The 20,691-nt window shown below is 43.2% G+C and overlaps 1 protein-coding gene across 1 annotated transcript in view; it reads left to right on the forward strand.

Annotated features, from left to right (window-relative positions):
- LOC127617659 (collagen alpha-1(XXI) chain-like) overlaps nt 1–20,691 on the forward strand; it is a 102,969-nt gene that overhangs the window by 74,833 nt on the left and 7,445 nt on the right. Inside the window, exons 19-26 of the mRNA XM_052089681.1 lie at nt 2,253–2,306; nt 4,810–4,863; nt 4,972–5,043; nt 8,295–8,330; nt 9,323–9,367; nt 10,051–10,083; nt 10,160–10,306; nt 18,386–18,440. Coding sequence (XP_051945641.1) covers nt 2,253–2,306; nt 4,810–4,863; nt 4,972–5,043; nt 8,295–8,330; nt 9,323–9,367; nt 10,051–10,083; nt 10,160–10,306; nt 18,386–18,440 — 496 coding nt within the window. The remainder of the gene's footprint in view (nt 1–2,252; nt 2,307–4,809; nt 4,864–4,971; nt 5,044–8,294; nt 8,331–9,322; nt 9,368–10,050; nt 10,084–10,159; nt 10,307–18,385; nt 18,441–20,691) is intronic.

Raw genomic sequence — 20,691 nt, forward strand, 5'->3', positions numbered from 1 at the left:
GAGATTACTGGCTAACCTGGAAAAGGAGGCGCACTGGATCAACTTGGTGAAGGGCGCAAGGTGCAAGCGGAAAACACTCGGTCGGCTGTTCTGTATTACCGAGTTCTACTGGCTCGGACCTGACAAAACAATGGATGAGACCGACTCAACCCTGAGGTTGTAGAACCTAGAAAAGGTGTTGGGTGTTGCCCAGCCCGCTGCTCTGCAGATGTCTGCTAGGTGCCATGGGCCAGTGCCCATGAGGATGCCACACTTCTCATAGAGTGTGCTCGAACCCGCAAGGGGGGGGGGGGGGGCATGGCCTGGGTGTCATAGGCTAGGGAAATATCATCAACAACCCAATGATCTAACCTCTGTTTGGAGACGGTGTTCACTTTCCGCCACCGCCAAAGCAGACAAAGAGCTGCTAAGAGCATCTAAAGCCTTGTGTGCGGTCCACATAGATACGCAAAGCACATACCGGACACAGCAACGAAGAGGCTGGGTCTGCCTCCACCTGGGGCAGTGCTTGCAGGTTCATGACCTGGTCCCTGAAAAGGGTCGTAGGAATCTTGGGCACTTAGTCTGGTCAGGTATTCAGCACCAGACACCTGAATGCTCTCCGATGCAGCGGCGATGTTGGCGTCGATACAAACCTGGCTCCAGGGATGAGGCAAACTGCCCGTGAAGTGAGCTGCCGTCGTCCTGAGCTTAGACGGAAGCAAACGAGCGTGCTGGGGGGGCGGGTGGTTCGTGGGGCTGTGCCCGGTGAAACCGAGCCCGCTGCCATCCCCAAATCGCCTCCATCGCCAGCCGGGTCGTCCTCAGTTCCGTGGGAAGAAGGAGCGACGCAGGGAGGCTGGAGTGGCGTTCGCTTTGAGAAACAAAAGCCGCTACCGCAACATTGCCATGGTCATGTCCTCGCAGTAAGAACATGAACCATCCACAAACGCTGCCTCAGTGTGATCGCTACCCAGGCACTGGAGGCAGCGTCTTTGACCGTCGGATCTGGAGAGATACCGACCACATCCAGGAACTTCACAGAGGCAGAAGGGCATGTTTAAAAAGGCACGTCCTGAAAAGGACGTTCAACGTTCGCTTGTGTATCTTGCTCTTTTACCAGAAATAAACCCTTTTAGAGGAGAATAACATTTTTCAGAGAAATCAAACTCTTTTTAGGAGAGAAGCGCTGTCGAAGCACCCAGGGGCAGAGTCTGCACAGCGTGCAGAGAGGACAAAGCCGCTGGAATGCACCGCCAGATCCAATAGAAACTCTCTTGCAGAGGTGGGTGAAGCAGTCGTGACTCACAGCTCGCTGATCACACAACTGCTTGGCTCCGATGAAAAAAATCTGTCTGACAGACGCTAGACCGCTCCGCTCCCCTTTATACCCGTATGTCCGGGGGCGGGACATGCAAATTCTGTCTGTTTTTGTCCTGTACAGACTATAAAAACCTGAACAGATTTTAGTCGGCTAGGCAAAAATTCCAGCCATAGAATCACATTACTATCACTATATTTTATATACCTATACTTTTTATATGGCCCATTGTACGTATCGTGGAAGTTTCCTGGTGAAATGAACACTAGAGGCGCCACAACAGTGACTGTCACAAAAAACACGGTTAAAACATCAGTTTCAGATGATCAGTACATGAACACTTATTTTTGCCCTGTTCCTCACACAATGCTATCTCATTGCTTCAAAACACTTACTATAGCACATGACTTTTTAACATTTACATCACATAACCAACTACATTTCCAAGCTTGTTCAAGAACAATCAAATTGTGTGGTAGCTCAACTGACGTAGCACCACAAAATGACGTGGTTGTTTCAGCAAGATGTTTTTTCTTGCCACATTAGCTTTTATATCGGTTACGTTTAGGTTTAAGGTTTAGGGTAGGGAGGTTGGTTTTGTTGATTTAAAATTTGATAGAGTATTAACCTTAAAAACCTCATCTGTTTGGAAAAACATTTCACTCGCTTTTAACATAACACATTGGACATTTCACCTCTGAACTGCTCCAATACGTGTAATGAATTACGGAATATAATTTTGCAGTCACGTAATTGTACACAATTCCAGCCGTTGCAGGAGGTTTGAAAAATAAGAGGGCTGTTGCAAAATTACATTTTGATGAAAGATTATGATGTCAAATATTTTCTTTGAAATCATTTTAACTGAAGGATTGTTCACAATATTGTTTTACTAAAGTAAATAGGGTTAAAAATTTGAATCATCTAAGTGATTGTGTTTGTCTTTCTGCAGGGCGTGATGGGTTTGACTGGAATGCAGGGGTCAAATGGACAGCCAGGCCCAAAGGTCACTCACAATGCATGTTTTTATCTTCTAAATGAAAGATGTCAGTCATAATCTCCTATAGAGATCATTGAACAAGAGCAACTATTGATTACGGAGTTGGAGACACTTTTAGATATTTATTGTTATTCTAAGGCAAGAGCAAGGCAGATGGCTGTTTTGCCAATGATTAATGATGTAATGTCAAATGTTTCTCAATCGCCATTCATAATCTGTATAATCATGCATGTGGATTGGTGCAGAAAATATGTGATGGCCTGTAAATGGTTACAATATTTCAATCTTGTTCTGCTTCAAATCATTTGTGAAACAACAAAGTATCTTCACATTTTTCAATGTCGTAGTTACCTTCAAACTTAAGAATGCCAGACAACAACGCTGTTCTTTATGGCTCATTGAACACTTTTTGAAACAAAATGGACATATTTTATAAAGCAAAGTTTGGCTGAAAAAATAGTCTGAAAGCATTTTGTTGCCTAAGGTTTCCAAAGACAAAGGCATTTGTCTGAGATGTTTTAACTTGGGTCATGTTTTATTTTTATACTTTTGCCTTTCCAAATTCATTTTTATTTTAATAATGTTTCCTGCTGAAAAAAAAAACTAAAACTAAACCATCCTATTGTCTCAACTAGTTTAAGCTGGTTTAGTGGCCAAAACCCCTCTAAAAACATACATTTTAGCCAAGACTAATAAACCACTTTAAAAAAAAAATTCCTGTAAAGGTGGAGTGTGTAATTTTAATCAAATAAACTTTTTTGTCAAATTTTGTGAATTTCTTGTGGGTGCGCTGAAAAAAAATCCAAGAGCACTGAAGAATGGGGTGTGTTTGTTTGGCTGTCGAGTTCAAATATCAGCAGTCTTCCTCAGGAATTGCTTCAATTAATTAATTAATTCAGTCAGTCATATTTCAGTTAATTAATTCAGTCTCATTACACAGCTCTCTGGAATATCACTTCTGATTGGTCAATAGTGCCATCTAGCGGTCTGATATTTCTGAGTAACAACCGCACATCCACATGTCAGACCACTCATCTGTGTATCTGAGTCATCTTTACTGCTTCTTGGATCACTGTGCAATCTCTAAATTGAGCTATTTAAGTAGTTTTAACTTAAATCAATGTTGTATAAGCATTTATTTATTTATTTGGCACGTAGTCTTGTAATAAGCTGGATAATGAGGAGTAAGACAATCATTTTCACAGAATAAACACCAACAGATTTCAGCTGTTCAGCATTTATTTCTGGTCACATAATTACTAGGGCTGCCGATTTAACGCGTTAATTTAGTGCGATTAATTTTACCAAAAATAACGCGTTAAAAAAATTTACGCAATTAATCGCACTGCCCACGGACCATAATAAGGAAGATTCCTGAGAAATGCAAGCTTGTAGTACCACCTGTTTAGTCCAGAGGGCAGTAAGTGAAATTTCAGCTGTATGAGCAACGCACAGATTATACAGTGAACGAAACGCTTCAGTAGCAGAACAACACAAACATGCGTTACGTTCTTGCGTTCAAAACACTCGAAGGAGAGCAAATGCAGTCTAAGGGATCTCAAGATGTGTTTAAAGATTGAGTATTAAACTATATTTAACTTGACACAGTGAACTAAACATTTTATGTTTATGACACAACACACTCGAGACGTCTGACGCAGGTGTAAATTGACGGGCCCTTAAACAAGTCCTCATAATAAATCTCAAACTGATTGACAAATTCACTTGTGTAATGGATTGCTGTGAACTGTGTGTCAATGATTGACTTATGATCAATAATATGGTAATAAACAATACATTGTATTCTAAAGCCGCTTTTTGTATTGCCTTATCAATGATTAACTATTCTGCTACAGGAATGTAATGCATTTTAATTATCTGAATATTTTTTATTATATATATATATATATATATATATATATATATATATATATATATACATATATACACATATATACAAATGTGTTAATATTTAAAGATAACTATGTATATTTATATATTGATTTATTTTTATATGAGGGGCTTTCTCAGCAAATATTTGTATATGCGATTAATCGGGACACCATGTAATTAATTTGATTAAATAATTGTATGTATTGACAGCCCTAATAATTACATAATTTTACCACAAATCAATATTTCATGTTCATGTATTTATTTATTTGGTTAGTAGCAGTTAGTTTTATTTATTTGGTTATTTGATCACAGACACCAGTGACTTTTTTTTAATTGTGGTGATAAGTGTACCTTTCATGTTTTAACTTTTCTTTTCTAGAAATGTTGTGAAAATTAATTTCTCATAGCAAATATGTGCAATATATACCCGCTACCCATTATTGAAATATAAGGAGTGAATATTAAGTGTTTCATTTCCCCCATGCGTCCACATCATTTTTGTTTAGACTTTTATAAGTCACAACTTCCAATCTTGCATTCAACTGAATTAAAGATGCACTTAATAAAAGAACTTCCTGATTAAATTGAAAACATAAAGTCTTTCCATCATTAGGGCACTAAAGGGCAAAGTGGAGAGCCGGGCCAAGAAGGTCCTCCAGGGCCAGAGGTAAAATATTCTATTCTGATAAACATCATCGGTTTGTTAAATGTACAGGAAATCTACTGCTTACTTCATAAACCTTTATTTATCTCTATATGTGCTGTTTTAATGAAGGGTAAACCTGGAGAACCTGGGACAGCTGGCCAGCCAGGACATCCAGGAATGCCCGGATTACAGGGACAGAAGGTACAGTATTAATAAAGATTCCACATGACATTATATATTGGGTTTGGATCTGTTATACACTTATTAAGCTTTCTGAAAACCAAATAATTGTGTTACTTTACCCAAATTATGTTTATGTCCTCTGATTTATAAGAAATAAAAACACTGACTTTGCATTTTGGTCAAACTTGGAGGCAAAGGCCCACTTTTTTGGTGAGTGGATTTTTCAAGTGAAGCTCTATTAACTTAAGGAAGGTAATGATCATTTATATCTTTGCAAACAAGTATTCATAAAAATGTTTATGATTAACAGGCCTTGAGCATTGACAGCAGTTTCACAATTTGGAGTTTATTCTTGATTACTTTTGATTTGCTCTCTTTGTTGGATGTGTAAATATTGGTTTAAATCAGTCATACATTTTTTTATAAATAAATAAATATATATATCAGCCACAACATGAATTAATTCAAACCAGTCTGATCATTCTCTGTTGACCTCTCTCATCAACAAAGTATTTCCATCCACAGAACTGCTGCTCACTGGATGTTTTTTGTTTTTGGCACCATTCGGAGTAAATTCTAGAGACTGTTGTGTGTGAAAACCCCAGAAGATCAGTTACAGAAATACTCAAACCAGCCCATCTGACACCAACAATCATCCATGCGATTATCTAATCAGACAATCAAGTGGCAGCAAAGTAGTGCATAAAATCATTCAGATATGGGTCAGGAGCTTCAGTTAATGTTCACATCAACCATCAGAATGGAGAAAAACATTATTTCAGTGATTTTGACCGTGGCATGATTGATGGTGTCAGATGGGCTGGTTTGAGTATTTCTGTAACTGCTGATCTCCTGGGATTTACGCAGAATGGTGCCAAAAACAAACAAAAAACATCCAGTGAGAGGCAGTTCTGTGGATGGAAACGCCTTGTTGATGAGAGAGATCAACAGAGAATGACCAGACTGGTTCGAACGGACAAAGTCTACAGTAACTCGCTCTGTACAATTGTGGTGAGAAGAATGCTGTTCTAAGAAGTGGGTTGGCTCTGTTTTGGCAGCACAAGGGGGACCTACACAATATTAGGCAGGTGGTTTTAATGTTGTGGCCGATCTGTGTATATATAATATATATATTGTTTTTTAAAGGAAATTACAATTTGTGTTATATGTTAGATTGTAAAAGCAGTAGCATAATTTTAAGACTGCCTCACATGTGATAGACTTTATGAAAACACATTTCATAAGTTTTGATTTAATTGATTTACGATGGAAATTGCATTTATGTTTGTGCATTTGTCAACAAAAGTATACAATTTTTTTTTGGAAAAACAAATATGGATTTCTGAATGAATGAGGTCTATTCAAATTCATAAGTTTAATAATCTTAACTCAAAGGAATAGTTCACCCAAATGTGAAAATTTTGTCACAGTTTAATCACCACTGTGTTGTCATTGTCATCATTTTTTCAGTGAAACACAAAAGGAGATTATTTGAAGAATCGTCACGCAACTCATTTCCATACAACGGTATCATGAAAGTTGTGTACTGAACGCTGAAACTGTTCGATAGATTTGTGTGATCAAACCTGGCACAATGACATTCTTTTTTTAACGTGAACACAAATAGCTCAACTTGTAGAGCAGGGTGCTAGCAACGCCAATGTCATGAGTTAAATTCTCAGGTAAAACACAAAGTGATAAAAAAAATACAATAAATGTATACCTTCAATGCACCGTAAGTTGCTTGGGATAAAAGCGTCTGATAAATGTAAATGAATAATACGATTTAGTAGAGTGGAAGATTATCAGTGAATAACAACTTAAATTGTTTTCTGTTTCTCACACAAAGCTGTAGCTTATAAATGACATCAGTAGAAAAGTATACAAGTCGTATATACTTTTATTCTCTCTTATGGTGTTTTTTTTAATAATAGTGTCAGCGAGAGTAAATCATGACTGTAAATAATTTATTTTTACTTTTGGGTGCACTATTCCTTTAATATTGTTTTAAAAAAAATAGTATCCTTTTATTAACCAGCAAAAATGAAAATGATTCAAATGTAAATAATTTCTGGAACTAATTGGGTATTTTGGAGGAAATCAATTAAATTCCAGTTATCATATTGCAAGACAAGCAAACATCTCTTCAATTTGAATTCACTCACTCCGCTCTTGCCAATTGTTCTTTTTGTTTTGTTCTGTTTCATGTGATGTCACTGGTAAATATTGGTTAATGTCTTTTGGCTTGTAGACCCATGGAAAATATTACCATATTGCCAGTTCAGCATAGCTGAAACACATAACTGTTATTAATTCTGACACAATTTTATATATATGTCAACTAAAGGTTGTCTAAAATTACTGGTCCGTCTTGCAGAACATTGAGATGTTTTGGGACATTCCTCTTCATGTTCCTCAGATTGTCCATCTTGAAAATCCGGCATCAGATATTCAGTTTTACTGTTTTGCTGTTTATTCAGTCATGTGTGTTTGGTCATTGTCTTTAAGAATGGCCTCACATTTTTTGATCACAGACAGATGCCTGGACATTCTTCACTACAATCTCTTGATGTACACTGAAAAAATTAAAAGATATTTAAGTCACAATTTCAAACTGATCTAACAGTGAATTTAGCAACAGGAAGTGGAAAGTTTTTCAGCAAAATCAGTCTGTGCTAACGGAAATTCAAAGCACTGCCCCCAGTGGTAGAAGAGGTTAGTGTTGTTGAGCATATGTGCACACATGAGCTCCAGTTTCCAGGTAAAATGTCCACAGAGTGGTGCCAAGGTGAGTTTTAAAGCGAGTTATTTTTATTTGTAAATGATCTAATACAGTCAACGGGAATGCACATTTTATTAACATTACCCCAAACCACAACCTTAAACCTAACCATCAGTGGAGTAAAAATGTGATCTTAGAGGGGAAATGCAACCTCAGGATCATGCACTCCATTGAACTTCCTGGTTTCCACGTGGACAGTATCGGTTAGGTTTAGGGTTTAGCGTAGGGTAAAACTTGATAGAGCATTACACAAAAAAGAGGAAAATGTAACTTGCTTTAAGCAACACACAGTGGATGTTTCACCTTGATACTGCCGACATAAAGTACATAAATGAACCACGTAATGCCATTTTACAAAAATGTCTTCACAATCTTGTAATTTTCACAAGATTGGGCTTGATTTAGTGAGCATAGGGCTTTATGTTTAATATATTTAATTATTTGCACCCCTTTATTGTAAAAGCCCTACCTTGAAATGTTTTTACAGGGACAAAGTGGAGATGTGGGTGACAGAGGAGTCGAGGTATGTTCACTCGTTAAATATTAACATTTTACATAACTGTCCAACAAACACTATGGGTCACAAATATAAACTGTATAAAATACATACATTTGTCAGGTCCATTATCTTCAAAAACTCTGCTGTATGAACAAACACATACATTTCTCGTCCTCTTGTTGTTCTAAATCAGTATGTTGTTATTTTATACCCTGCAACCAAAAAGGAGAATTATTGAATAATCTACAAGCAGCTCTTTTCCGTACAATGACAGTTGTACAACGAGTTGACTGGATTATTTTTATGGTTCTTTTTTCAAGCTTGGTATCTGTGGTCACTGTGATGTGATCCCTTACAAAAATCAAGAGTTCACTGCAAATTTGCCGTAAACTTGCAGCAAATTCACCACTGATTATTTTCACATGCAAATGAGCTTTATATTTGCCGCAAATGTTTGCCAGAAGTTTGCAGCTCTTCACCAGTAGTGGTGAACCTGCAGCAAACCTTTGGCAACAATGGACAACCTGCCGCAAGTTTGCTACAAAGCTTATTTGCATGTGAAAATGATCAGTGGCGAATTTGCGGCAAGTTTGCAACATCTTTTGCAATTAACTTTACAAAAAAATTCTTCTTCAGTGTGCCATCAAAACAAGTAAACAAACAAACAAACAAACAAACAAAGCACAGGTTTAGAATAACATGGGGGTGAGTAAATAATGACAGAATTTCCATTTCTATTGCTTGCCCTGATGGGACAGTACAAGAGTTTGAAAGAAGCTCACTCAACCCAAAATAATAAGCTATTGTGCATGCAAGTTAGTTGTGCAAACATCTTCGAAGGATACGTTTCTTTGACAAGTACAGACTTCACAGAGCAAATTTAGAGGAAACATCATGTTTGCCGAACCTACATACACTATAAGCGATTTCTGTATTTATTGTGTTTGTAAGAGCAAAGTAGATCTACATATGTGCACATATATGTTTTTAAAATGCATGTTTGTGCAATTGTAAAGGGGATGAAAGGTGAAAGAGGAGACCCTGGGAGACATGGTGATCATGTAAGTTGGGCTTTGTGCCAAATATCACAAAAACCTTTGTTTTGCAAATCTACCTAACAAAATTTTTTACATACATTTTTTTTTACACATTTAAGAATAGCCAAATTGTATCTTTAAATGAAATAAATAAAGAATCAATAAAAGTGACCAACATTTGCGTTGATTGCTGAATCTGTAATTACAGTAGCAACCACATGGTCGTGTAGTTTCACCCTGTACTAGCACAGTACTTTTTTGCTTTGTGTATGAAGCAGGGCACGTAAACATAAATGTGTTTGGTTTTAAATCATAAAACAATACATATATTGTATTGATGAGAAAAAAAATATTTTGACATCACATATCCATTTGGTTAAAATCCGTAGCAAAAAATGGCTTAGAAAAGAAAAGGTAACCTTCATTTGTTAGCATTTGTCACAATTTCACTTGATTCCTACATTTTCATTGTCAAAAGAGTTTTTGGGGCCACAGTATTAAGTGTGGATATACATTACAAAAACATGCACTGCAGTCATTTGTTGATTTGTTACTTTCAATGACAACATTTTCTAAACAGTATTAGCATCTGAAAATATTTATTAAAATGAGTTCATTCAGTTGCTTTAACTTTACCTATTGCAGAGATGCTCTGAATTCTTATAGAGCTGTTTAATAAAAGTGACTGTGACTTTCATCATAAACAGGGTTCGACTGGGGCAGCTGGGCAGAAAGGCGAGGTAAACACATCTCTGATCTGGATGTACAGTCACAGCTGTATGTGAGTGTGCTGAGTTGTGTTTGTGTCCATCTCAGAAAGGGACATCAGGAGAGCCTGGTCAGAGGGGTCACAATGGCCACCAGGGGCTCCCTGGACAGCCAGGACTGATGGGCCCCTCGGGGCCTCGAGGACAGAGCGGAGATATCGGACCCACAGGACCACCTGGACCTGAGGGACGACCTGTATGTATTTTGTTTTCAAATGATTGTACTGTATTGTTATGCACCATGTAGATTTATTTCTTCAAACAAAAAAAGATATTATGTAGGACTGAGTAATATATTGAATGCTCACATTTTTGCTGGCTATATAAACATTAAGCAACATCGTGAATATCGCAATCATTTTAATGCATGTTTTATGGCCATTCAGTTTCCTGAAGGCTGTGTCATTTGACTAGTTCTGCAATTCTTTCTTGTCTCTCAACCTACAGTATGAGAGTGTTTAAGGAATAGTTCACCTAAATATGAAAATTCTCTCATAATTTACTCCCCCTCATGACATTCCAGATGTGTGTGACTTTCTTTCTTCTGCAGAACACAAATCACGTTTTTTAGAAGAATGTTTCAGCTCTGTAGGTCCATACAATGCAAGTGAATGGGTGCCACAATATTGAAGCTCAAGTCAGCATAAAAGTAATCCAGTGGTTTAATCCATGTCTTCAAAAGTGATATGATAGGTGTGGGTGAGAAACAGATCAATATTTAAGTACAATTTTCTATAAATTCTCCTCCCTGCTCTGTCAATCTCCATTTTAACTTTCACTTTCACAAATCTTTTTCTTGTGATTTTGGTGATTTCACATTCTTGTTGCATACTACTGGACAGGGAGAATAATTTATAGCAAAAATGGTCTTAAATACTGACCTGTTTCTCACCCACACATTTCATATAACTTCTGAACACCTGAATTAAATCACTGGAGTCTTATGGATTACTTTTATGCTCCCTTTGTGATTTTTGGAGCTTCGAAATGTTGGCACCCATTCACTTGCATTTTATGAACCTACAGAACTGAAATATTCTTCTAAAAATATTAATTTGTGTTCTGCAGATGAAAAGTCTGGGATTGCATGAGAGTGAGTAAACGATGAGAGAATTTTCATTTTTGGGTGAAGTGTTCCTTTAAGAAAAGATGTTTTAACAGTATCGTTTGGTTACGTATGTAACCTCCGTTCCCCGAGGGAGGGAACGACACGTTGTGTCGGAGAAGTGACACTAGGGGTCTCTCTTGAGCGCCGATATCCACCTCTGATCTATGAAAAAAGGCCAGTGAGAGTTGGCAGCCAGTATTTGCATGTCCAGCCCCCGGACATACGGGTATTTAAGCAGCGCAAATACGGGAGTTCATTCAGGATTTTTCTGAGGGGCCGGAAATGGTCCGGCCACAGCAGTGGCTCGGTTCAGCGAAATGGCGGAGGAAAGACACAACGTGTCATTCCCTCCCTCAGGGAACGGAGGTTACATACGTAACCAAACGTTCCCCTTCTGTCGCTCTCTCCACGTTGTGTCGGAGAAGCGACACTAGGGGACCCATTCCAATCTTGCCATGCGCTGAACCGTGTACGTGAATCGCCGATACAGAGGCGGGCAGGGATTTCATCCAGTGCCGCGCATCGTCTGTACCTGGCTGCACGTACCCTTCCCCAATGCCCCATAAGAACATCGGAATCCTTCTAGTTACCCTGGGAGAGGAACAAGGCGATGTTTGCCAACATGGGAACGGGCCAGCCTGGCTGGGCCTCTTTTCTCTCTATGTTTCTCGCATAGAGCAATCACGGCCGGGGCCCTTACACGCATATAGGGAAGGGGGTCTTACCCAGACCCTGCAGGAACCACACCTGCCCTTTTTCTTGGGGAGGAAAAGTGGTAGACACGTCACACGGCCGTCTTAGGGCTTGTGTGGAAAGTATGGTGCGGTGGTAGATCCAGCCTCAAAAGGGGGGAGTTGCTACAGCACGGCGACCGGGGCAGCTGTAACTGCCTAAGGGAGACACTGGGGCCCGCTCATAAGGGGACAGAACCATGGAATTTACACACAGGGGGAGTCCGAGCAGGAGGCCTTACCTGTGGAGCACCTATACCAGTACAGGGTAGCCATCAGGGTACCCGCAGTGGCCTGGGTCGGCGAGTTCCTCCGCTGAACCGCGGACCCGGAGGGCTGGGGAGGAATCGACCAGGGTCCCGACTCGGAGTGGGGCGCCCTGGGAAGAAGGCGCACTACTTTACCTTGGCGTCAGGAAAGGGCGCTGAGCGCAAGCGATCCACCCGGCCGGTCGGTCTACGTGTTACCGAGTTCTACGGGCTCGGACCTGACAAAACATGAGACGCAACCGATTCAACACGGAGGTTGTAAAACCTCGCGAAGGTGTTGGGTGTTGCCCAACCCGTGGCTCTACAGATGTCTGCTAGGGAGGTGCCCTTGGCCAGTGCCCACGGCCAGTGCCCACGAGGACGCAACACCCCTTGTTGAGTGAGCTCGGACCCGCAAGGGTAGGGGCACGGCCTGGGTGTGATAAGCCAGTGTGATGGCGTCGACAACCCAGTGGGCGAGCCTCTGTTTGGAGACAGCATTCCCTTTCTGCTGTCCCCCAAAGCAGACAAAGAGCTGCTCAGAGTGTCTGGTGCTCTGTGTGCGGTCCAGGTAAATGTGCAGGGCGCGCACTGGACATAGCAATGAAAGGGCTGGGTCTGCCTCCTCCCGGGGCAGCGCTTGCAGGTTCACTACCTGATCTCGGAAGGGTGTGGTAGGAACCTTGGGCACATAGCCCGGTCACAGTCTTAGGATCACAGATGTATCCGCCGGACCGAACTCCAGGCAAGTGTCGCTGACAGAGAACGCTTGCAGGTCCCCGACCCTCTTGATAGAGGCAAGCGCGATCAGCAGGGCCGTCTTAAGAGAGAGGGCCCCGAGTCCAATTGATTCAAGTGGCTCGAAGGGAGGTCTCTGGAGTCCTGCCAAGACTACCGAGAGATCCCAGGAGGGAACTAGGCCTGGCCGGGAGGGATTCAACCTCCGGACGCCTCTCAGGAACCTGAGGATCAGGTCGTGCTTACCCAAAGACTTGCCGTCTACAGGATCGTGGTGGGCTGCAATGGCGGCAACATACACCTTGAGGGTGTGAACAGGAGCACTGACTTGATCGCGCATCTCTGCGGGTCTTCAGTTCGGGAAGAACACCAATCTGCGAACAAGCACCACTTTAGGGCGTAAAGGTGCCTGGTAGAGGGGGCTCTGGCTTGGTTGATTGTATTCACAACGGTCGCCGGTAAGCCGGCTAGCTCTTCCGCATCCCGTCCAGGGACCAGACGTGGAGGTTCCAGAGGTCTGGGCGCGGGTGCCAGAGCGTGCCCCGTCCCTGAGAGAGGAGGTCCTTTCTCAGGGGAATTCACCAGGGAGGAGCTGTCGCGAGAAGTCTGAGTTCCGAGAACCAAGTCTGAGTGGGCCAGTAGGGGGCCACTAACGTGACTTGCTCCTCATCCTCCCTGACTTTGCACAGCACCGGTGCAAGAAGGCTCACTGGGGGAAATGCGTACTTGCGCAGCCCCGAGGGCCAGCTGTGTGCCAGCGTGTCTGTCCCGAGGGGAGCCTCTGTTAGGGCGTACCAGAGCGGGCAGTGGGAGGTTTGCTGGGAGGCAAACAGGTCTACCTGGGCCTTGCCAAACCGTTCCCAAATCAGCTGGACCGACTGGGGTGAAGCCTCCACTCCCTGCCGGGCAGGCGTTGTCATGATAGCGCGTCCGCTACGACGTTGAGCTTGCCGGGGATGTGAGTGGCATGAGTCGCTGCTGGCTCCATAGGAGGAGACGGCGGGCGAGTTGTGACATGTGGCGGGAGCGTACGCCGCCTTGGCGATTTATGTACGCCACCACCGTGGTGCTGTCCAATCTCACGAGGACATGTTTGTCCCGAACTAACGGGAGGAACTTCCTGAGAGCAAGAAGGACGGTCAGCAACTCCAGGCAATTGATGTGCCAACGCAGCGGGGCCCTTTTCCAACGGCCCGCTGCTGCGTGCCCGCTGCACATGGCACCCCACCCGGACCGGGAGGCGTCGGTTGTGATCAGAACGCGTCGGGACACCTGCTGCAGGGGCACTCCTGCCCGTAAAAAGCAGAGGTCTGTCCAGGGTCGGAGTGTTTTGAGGCAGGCGGGGGTGATCCTTACCCGATGCGTGCCGTGGTGCCATGCTTGTCTCGGGACTCGAGTCTGGAGCCAGTGCTGGAGTGGTCTCATATGCATCAACCCCAGCGGCGCAACCGCCGCGGAGAACGCCATATGCCCCAGGAACCTCTGGAAAAGTTTTAGAGGTACCACTGTGCCTGGCTTGAAGGAAGTGAGGCAGTCCAGCACCGACTGAGCACGCTCACTCGTGAGACGGTCCCAGTTGACCTGAAGCCCCAAGCGGCTGAGGTGCCGGAGCACCTGGTCTCTGTGTGTGCATAGTAACTCTCAAGAGTGTGCTAGGATGAGCCAGTCGTCGAGGTAGTTGAGAATGCGGATGCCGGCTACTCGTAGCGGGGCAAGGGCCGCCTCTGCGACCTTCGTGAAGACGCGAGGGGACAGAGACAGGCCGAAGGGGAGGACCTTGTACTGAAACGCCTGGCCGTCGAATGCGAACCGTAAGAAGGGTCGGTGTCGTGGCAGAATTGAGACGTGGAAGTACACGTCCTTCAGGTCTACCGCTGCGAACCAATCTAGATGCTGAATGCCAGCCAGAATATTTCTCTGCGTGAGCATTTTGAACGGGAGTTTTAACAAGGCCCGACTGAAAACTCGCAGGTCCAGGATTGGTCGTAAGCCGCCGCCTTTCTTGGATACAATGAAGTAAGGGCTGTAGAAACCCTTCCTCATTTCGGTTGTACTTTGGACGTACCCGGCGGGGCCTCGCAGCGGGGCGGAACAGGTAGTGCAGCGTGGGGCGGCTTCGTTGCGGCCTGAGGCTGAGGTGCTGAGAATAGACTCAAAGCACTTACCTTGCTCCGCGCACCCGGCAGGGGGCGGGTTCGTGACTGAGGAGGAGGTCTGATGCTGGCGTCCTCTGGACTCGTCTGAACCGGCCGGCCGGGGGACAGTCGTGGGCAGGCAGAAGGCGGGATCGCCGCGTCCGGTGTACCGGGACTGTCGTAATCTGAAAGCAGATTGCCGTGAGAACGGCATTTGCGGGCCAGGTGACCCAGAGGCAAAGGAAATAGCTCTTTTATTGAGAATGTGGGTACTACAGCCCCCGTCAGGGGGTGTGGCAAATGAAAAAACAAAGGATTCTCCTCCCGGCCCTCCACCAGGGGACGGAGCGGTCTTACCACCTCCGTAGCTAACGTCTTCAGCTCTGGGTCGGCTGTCTCAGGAACGCTTGGGAGCCTTCCGGGTCCTAGAGGGGGTTCGTGAGACAAGGGGTGTGCGCCGCCTGCGGGGTGCTCGACGCTGGGGCTGAGAGCTGGGCCCGGGTTGAGGCGGAGCAGGAGCTGGTTTCTTTGCCGCAAGGGGACGCCCTCGGCGAGCAGACGGGGCAGGGCCCATAGCGGCAGGTGTGCGGCGGGGCATGATGTGAGAGATGGCCTCAGTCTGCTTCTTCACCGCGGAGAAATGTTGGGCGAAGTCCTCGACGGTGTCGCCGAAAAGGCCAATCTGGGAGACAGGTGCGTCCAGGAAGCGGTTCTTGTCAGCCTCACGCATCTCGAACAGATTGAGCCAGAGATGGCGTTCCTGGACCACTAGGGTGGCCATCGCCTGTCCGAGTGCCTGCGTTGTGGCCTTCGTCGCTCTTAGGGCGAGGTCGGTCGCTGAGCGCAGTTCCTGCAGCACATCAGGATCAGGTCCACCCCCGTGCATGTTCCTGAGTGCTTTGGCCTGGTGGACTTGCAGGAGGGCCATCGCATGCAGGGTGGAGGCAGCGTGTCCAGCCGCACTGTAGGCCTTCGCGTTGAGCGAGGATGTTGTCCTACAGGGCTTGGATGGGAGTACGGGGTGGCCACGCCAGGAGGTAGGGCTACCGGGGCATAGATGGTACGCAACTGCCCTATCGCCCCGTATCCGTGGCGCTCCCCGCCGTCGAGGGTGGTGAGAGTGGAGCGAGTGGCACCTAGATGAGCGGAGAGCGGGGCTCTCCACGTAGACGTCAGCTCGTCATGCACCTCCGAGAAAAACGGGACCGGGGGGATGCGAGGCCGCGAACGGCGCGCTGCCCCCAGGAACCAGTCATCCAACCGTGAAGGCTGTGGGGAGGATGGAGGGTTCCAATCCAACCCCACGCCACGGCGCCCGGAAAGCATGTCAGACATCTGAGCGTCGGCCTCAGCCTGGGCCTGCTGGCCCGAAGGCGGCAGTCCAGGGGAGTCCTCGGCATCAGACATCACACTCTCCGATGCAGCGGCGAGCTCATCTGCTTCGGGCTCGGGAGGATAGACAGCCAGGCGTGAGGCGAGCCGCTATCGCCGCGAGTCTTCAGCTCTGGGCGTGTCGGGGAACGGGAGGTTCGCGGGGGGCTACCCGGCAAACTGCACCCGCTGCTGCCCCCAAATCGCCCCCAGCGCCAACCGCATTGTCCTCAATCCCGTGGGAAGAAGGAGCAATGCGGGGTGCAGCTGGGGTGGCTTGCTTTCTGATGAAAGCAAGCCGCGACCGCAACGTGGTCATGGTCATGTTCTCGCAGTGAGAACATGAACCATCCACAAACGCCGCCTCGGTGTGATCGCGGCCCAAACACACGAGACAGCGTCTGTGGCCTTCTGAAGCGGAGAGGCTTCTACCGCATCCAGGAATGACACAGGGGCGGAAGGGCATCTTGAAAAAAGGACGTTCAACGCCGCTGTGTTTGCTCTTTTAGAGGAATTTACTCTTTTAAAGGAAATTGCTCTTTTAATACACAGTGTGTGTGTGTGTGTCTGCACTGTCGAAGCGCTCAGGGGCAACAATGCACGCTGTGCAAAGTAGGAGAAAGCCGCTGTTGTGCGCCGTCAAATCCAACAGCAAGCAGATCGTCAGAGATACAGGAGTTCAGGGTGTGTATTCTCGCAGCAGACTGCAAACAGACCATCGGCTCCGAAGAAATTTTCTGAATGAACTCCCGTATTTGCGCCGCTTAAATACCCGTATGTCCGGGGGCGGGACATGCATTGGCCTTTTTTCATAGATCAGAGGTGGATATCGGCGCTCAAGAGAGACCCCTAGTGTCGCTTCTCCGACACAACGTGGAGAGAGCGACAGAAGGGGAACTCTGAATTAACTTCAGTAGCATACACAGTGTTAAAACTGTGTTAATTTCCCTGAAACAGTTCAAAATGTTTCAGTGAATCAATGCAAAACTCTGATTCAAGGATTTATTTTTGTCAACACTTAGAAAGGTTCATGCAAGTCTTGCCGTGGCATTTTTCATACAATGTTTTAGTAAAAATATACTGCATGTAGACAAATTTAGCTGTTTATTACTTGGGGCTAAAAATATCGAGTGCGATCTTCATTTGAACAATCCCGATAATGACTTTTAAAATCACAAGATCAATCATGTATTATGTGAAGTGAAGCACTGAGATCCTTTCACTGAGTTAAAGTTTACTTTAGTTTTGGTTGTGTTGATTATTATATCTGTTAAATAAATATAATTTGAATTGCACGGTTTGGGCCCTGATATACGTTTATTTTAAATTAACAATTTAATAATGTACCAAGTTGAATGTTCTCAGTATAATTTACAGCATTAGCTGAGATAAAATGTCTTTCATATTCAAGAAAAATGGGCATTATAACAGAAAAAATACCCAAATGAATCAGAATCAAATGAAATTATATTGAATCGGAATCGAGAGCTTGTGAATCTAATCAAATAGTAAATACATAAATATCACAATGTTTATTTAATATTGCCAAAAGCCTGAATAATATAGTAGGTATATGGATATAATTTTTCCTCTATTGCCTAGCTCTAATATACATCTATACAAATATATCTGGAAAGTGATATATATATATATATATATATATATATATATATATATATATATATATATATATATATATATATCAGTTGTTTTTTCTCTTGCTCTGTGCTGATAAAACAATTTTGTATTTGGAAATGCATCTAAATACTGGCAAGACATATGCCTAATATGTGTTTTAATTAGGAACAGAAAAAGAATACACTGAAGCAATCATTTCGTACCTAGAAAACCATGCAAAATGCTTTTCCTTCATATTAATGGAGAATAATGTAAAACATTGCATGTAAAGATACATTTTTAACAGAAACTCTTGTGCTTTTGTAGGGCAGAGAGCTGTCTGAGCAATATATTCAACAGATCTGCAGAGATGTCCTTCGATGTGAGTACCCAAAAGTATTATTTGATCTCTCCATAGTTCACTATAGTGTTTGCCCAGGTGAAAAAGACGTACAATTAAGTGTATTAAAAATGCATTACATTATATTTGTATTGTACTAAAAACATATTTAAGTACATTTTTAATACACTTAATTGTACGTCTTTTTCACCTGGGTGGGTAGTTGACAAATGACATGCCCATGAGCTTTTTACATCAACATCAAGATTTTAGTTTATCAAGTATATATTAAAGTTTATATTTTAGGTACTGTGACTCCTCACCTTTTTTTTTCCACAATATTCAATCACTTTTTTGTGTTCACTAGTTTATTTTTAATGGTGTTCCTCCAGCTCATGGTATACATGGGGCTAGCAACACCAGTGTTGTGGGTTTGATTCCCAGGGAACATAAAAACTGTAAATGGAAAATATACAGGTGCTTCTTCAACTTCAAGAAATGTCCTGTCCCAGGTGATGATTTTTATTAAAACCAACAAATTTCAACTTTTTTATTTTTGTTATATGTCTTATTTAATCTGATTTGGAAACTTTTTACCAGGCCATTATCATAAATTTTTTTTTACTTCTCTAAGGCCTTTTGAGCATAGATTAGAATCAGCATCATCCCAGACCCAGATTTAAATCCATTATATAAATACGAATTATTATATGTTTAAAACTTCAATCATTTAAACAAAAGGTGAAATATGCATAAAATATTGTGGCATAATTTCCATCAAACAAATGTTGTTTGGACGACAAAACAAGACGACAAATGTGTCAGTGAAGAGCATGCTTGAGATTAAATATGATACAAGTGATATTTGAAGAAAACAAAGGGTAAAAGTAATTCAAGATAAATTTCACAGGTTTTGGACTTCCTGTTCCGGTTGCTGCCGGCACACTGCACAAGTGTTTGCAGCTTGCTAGCTTGCTTAGCATTGTCTTATACTTATAGTTTATCCTTTGCCATTTTACCACGTGCTTCAGGTTTTTCAGCTTTTCTACTGTTTCAACTGCATGTATTTTACCACGTGCACCCGTTTTCTCTCTTTTCTTCTTTTCCTGCTTGTCTACATCTCGTGTCTAGACTGCGTGCATTCGTTTTCTCCACTGTGTTTTACACCGATTGGTAAATGGTCTGCACTAATATAGTGCATTTTTTTTAACCTTAGAGGTTACCAAAGCACTTTACACTGTGTCCCAATCACCCATCCACACACACATTCACACACCAATGATGGCAGAGCTGCCATGCAAGGCACTAGCCTGCCATTGGTAGCAACTTGGGGTTCAGTGTCTTGCCCAAGGACACTTCGGCATGTGGAGTCTTGTGGGCCGGGAATCGAACCACCAACCCTGTGATTGGCTCTACCACATCGAACCACATCGATCTCAAACCCTCGCCACTGAAGAACAACCATAACAACAACAACAACAACAACAACAACAAACAATTGCAGTAAGTCATGGCATCCGCTCATGTTATGTCTTCCTGTTTATGTAGATAGAGCTTTAATTGTTGGTGAATTCAACATTCACATAGATAATGAAAATGACACATTGGTATATATATCTGATTAACACTTTTTATTGATTCACACAATTGACAAAGAAAAGAAATACATATATTCACAGAAACAACCTTTATCCCCCATTATTCCCTTTCCCCCTCCCCAACACCACCCTGACCCTCAACAAATATTCCTGTGGTCACACTTAAGTATACACACACAAAAAAAGAAAGAAAAAATATATACGAATATAATCACACACATTTAAAACTACACTTGCTTTCTGTTGCTGATGACAAAAAACTGATTAATGCGTTCATGACCTCAAGACTAGATTATTGGAATGCATTACTTGGAGAATGTACAGCAAGTTCAATAATTAAACTTCAATTGGTTCAAAATGCAGCTGCCTGAGTGCTGAATAGAACCAAGAAATATGATTATATTAGCCTCATTTTATCGTCGTTACATTAGCTCCCTGTTAAATTTCGTATTCATTTTACAATTCTGTTATACAAAGCTTTGAATGGCCTAGCTCCACAGTACTGTACCTTCTGACACGCTATATCCCATCACGTTCATTACGATCACAAAATTCTGGCTCGTTAATTGTTCCTAGAATATCAAAATCCACAAAAGGAGGTAGATCCTTGTCCTATTTTGCTCCTAAACTATGGAATAGTCTTCCTTACACTGTTCGGGATGCAGACACACTCACTCACTCTTAATTCTAGACTT

Source organism: Xyrauchen texanus, chromosome 24 (genome assembly GCF_025860055.1).
Source record: "Xyrauchen texanus isolate HMW12.3.18 chromosome 24, RBS_HiC_50CHRs, whole genome shotgun sequence".
NCBI classification, from domain to species: Eukaryota; Metazoa; Chordata; class Actinopteri; order Cypriniformes; family Catostomidae; genus Xyrauchen; species Xyrauchen texanus.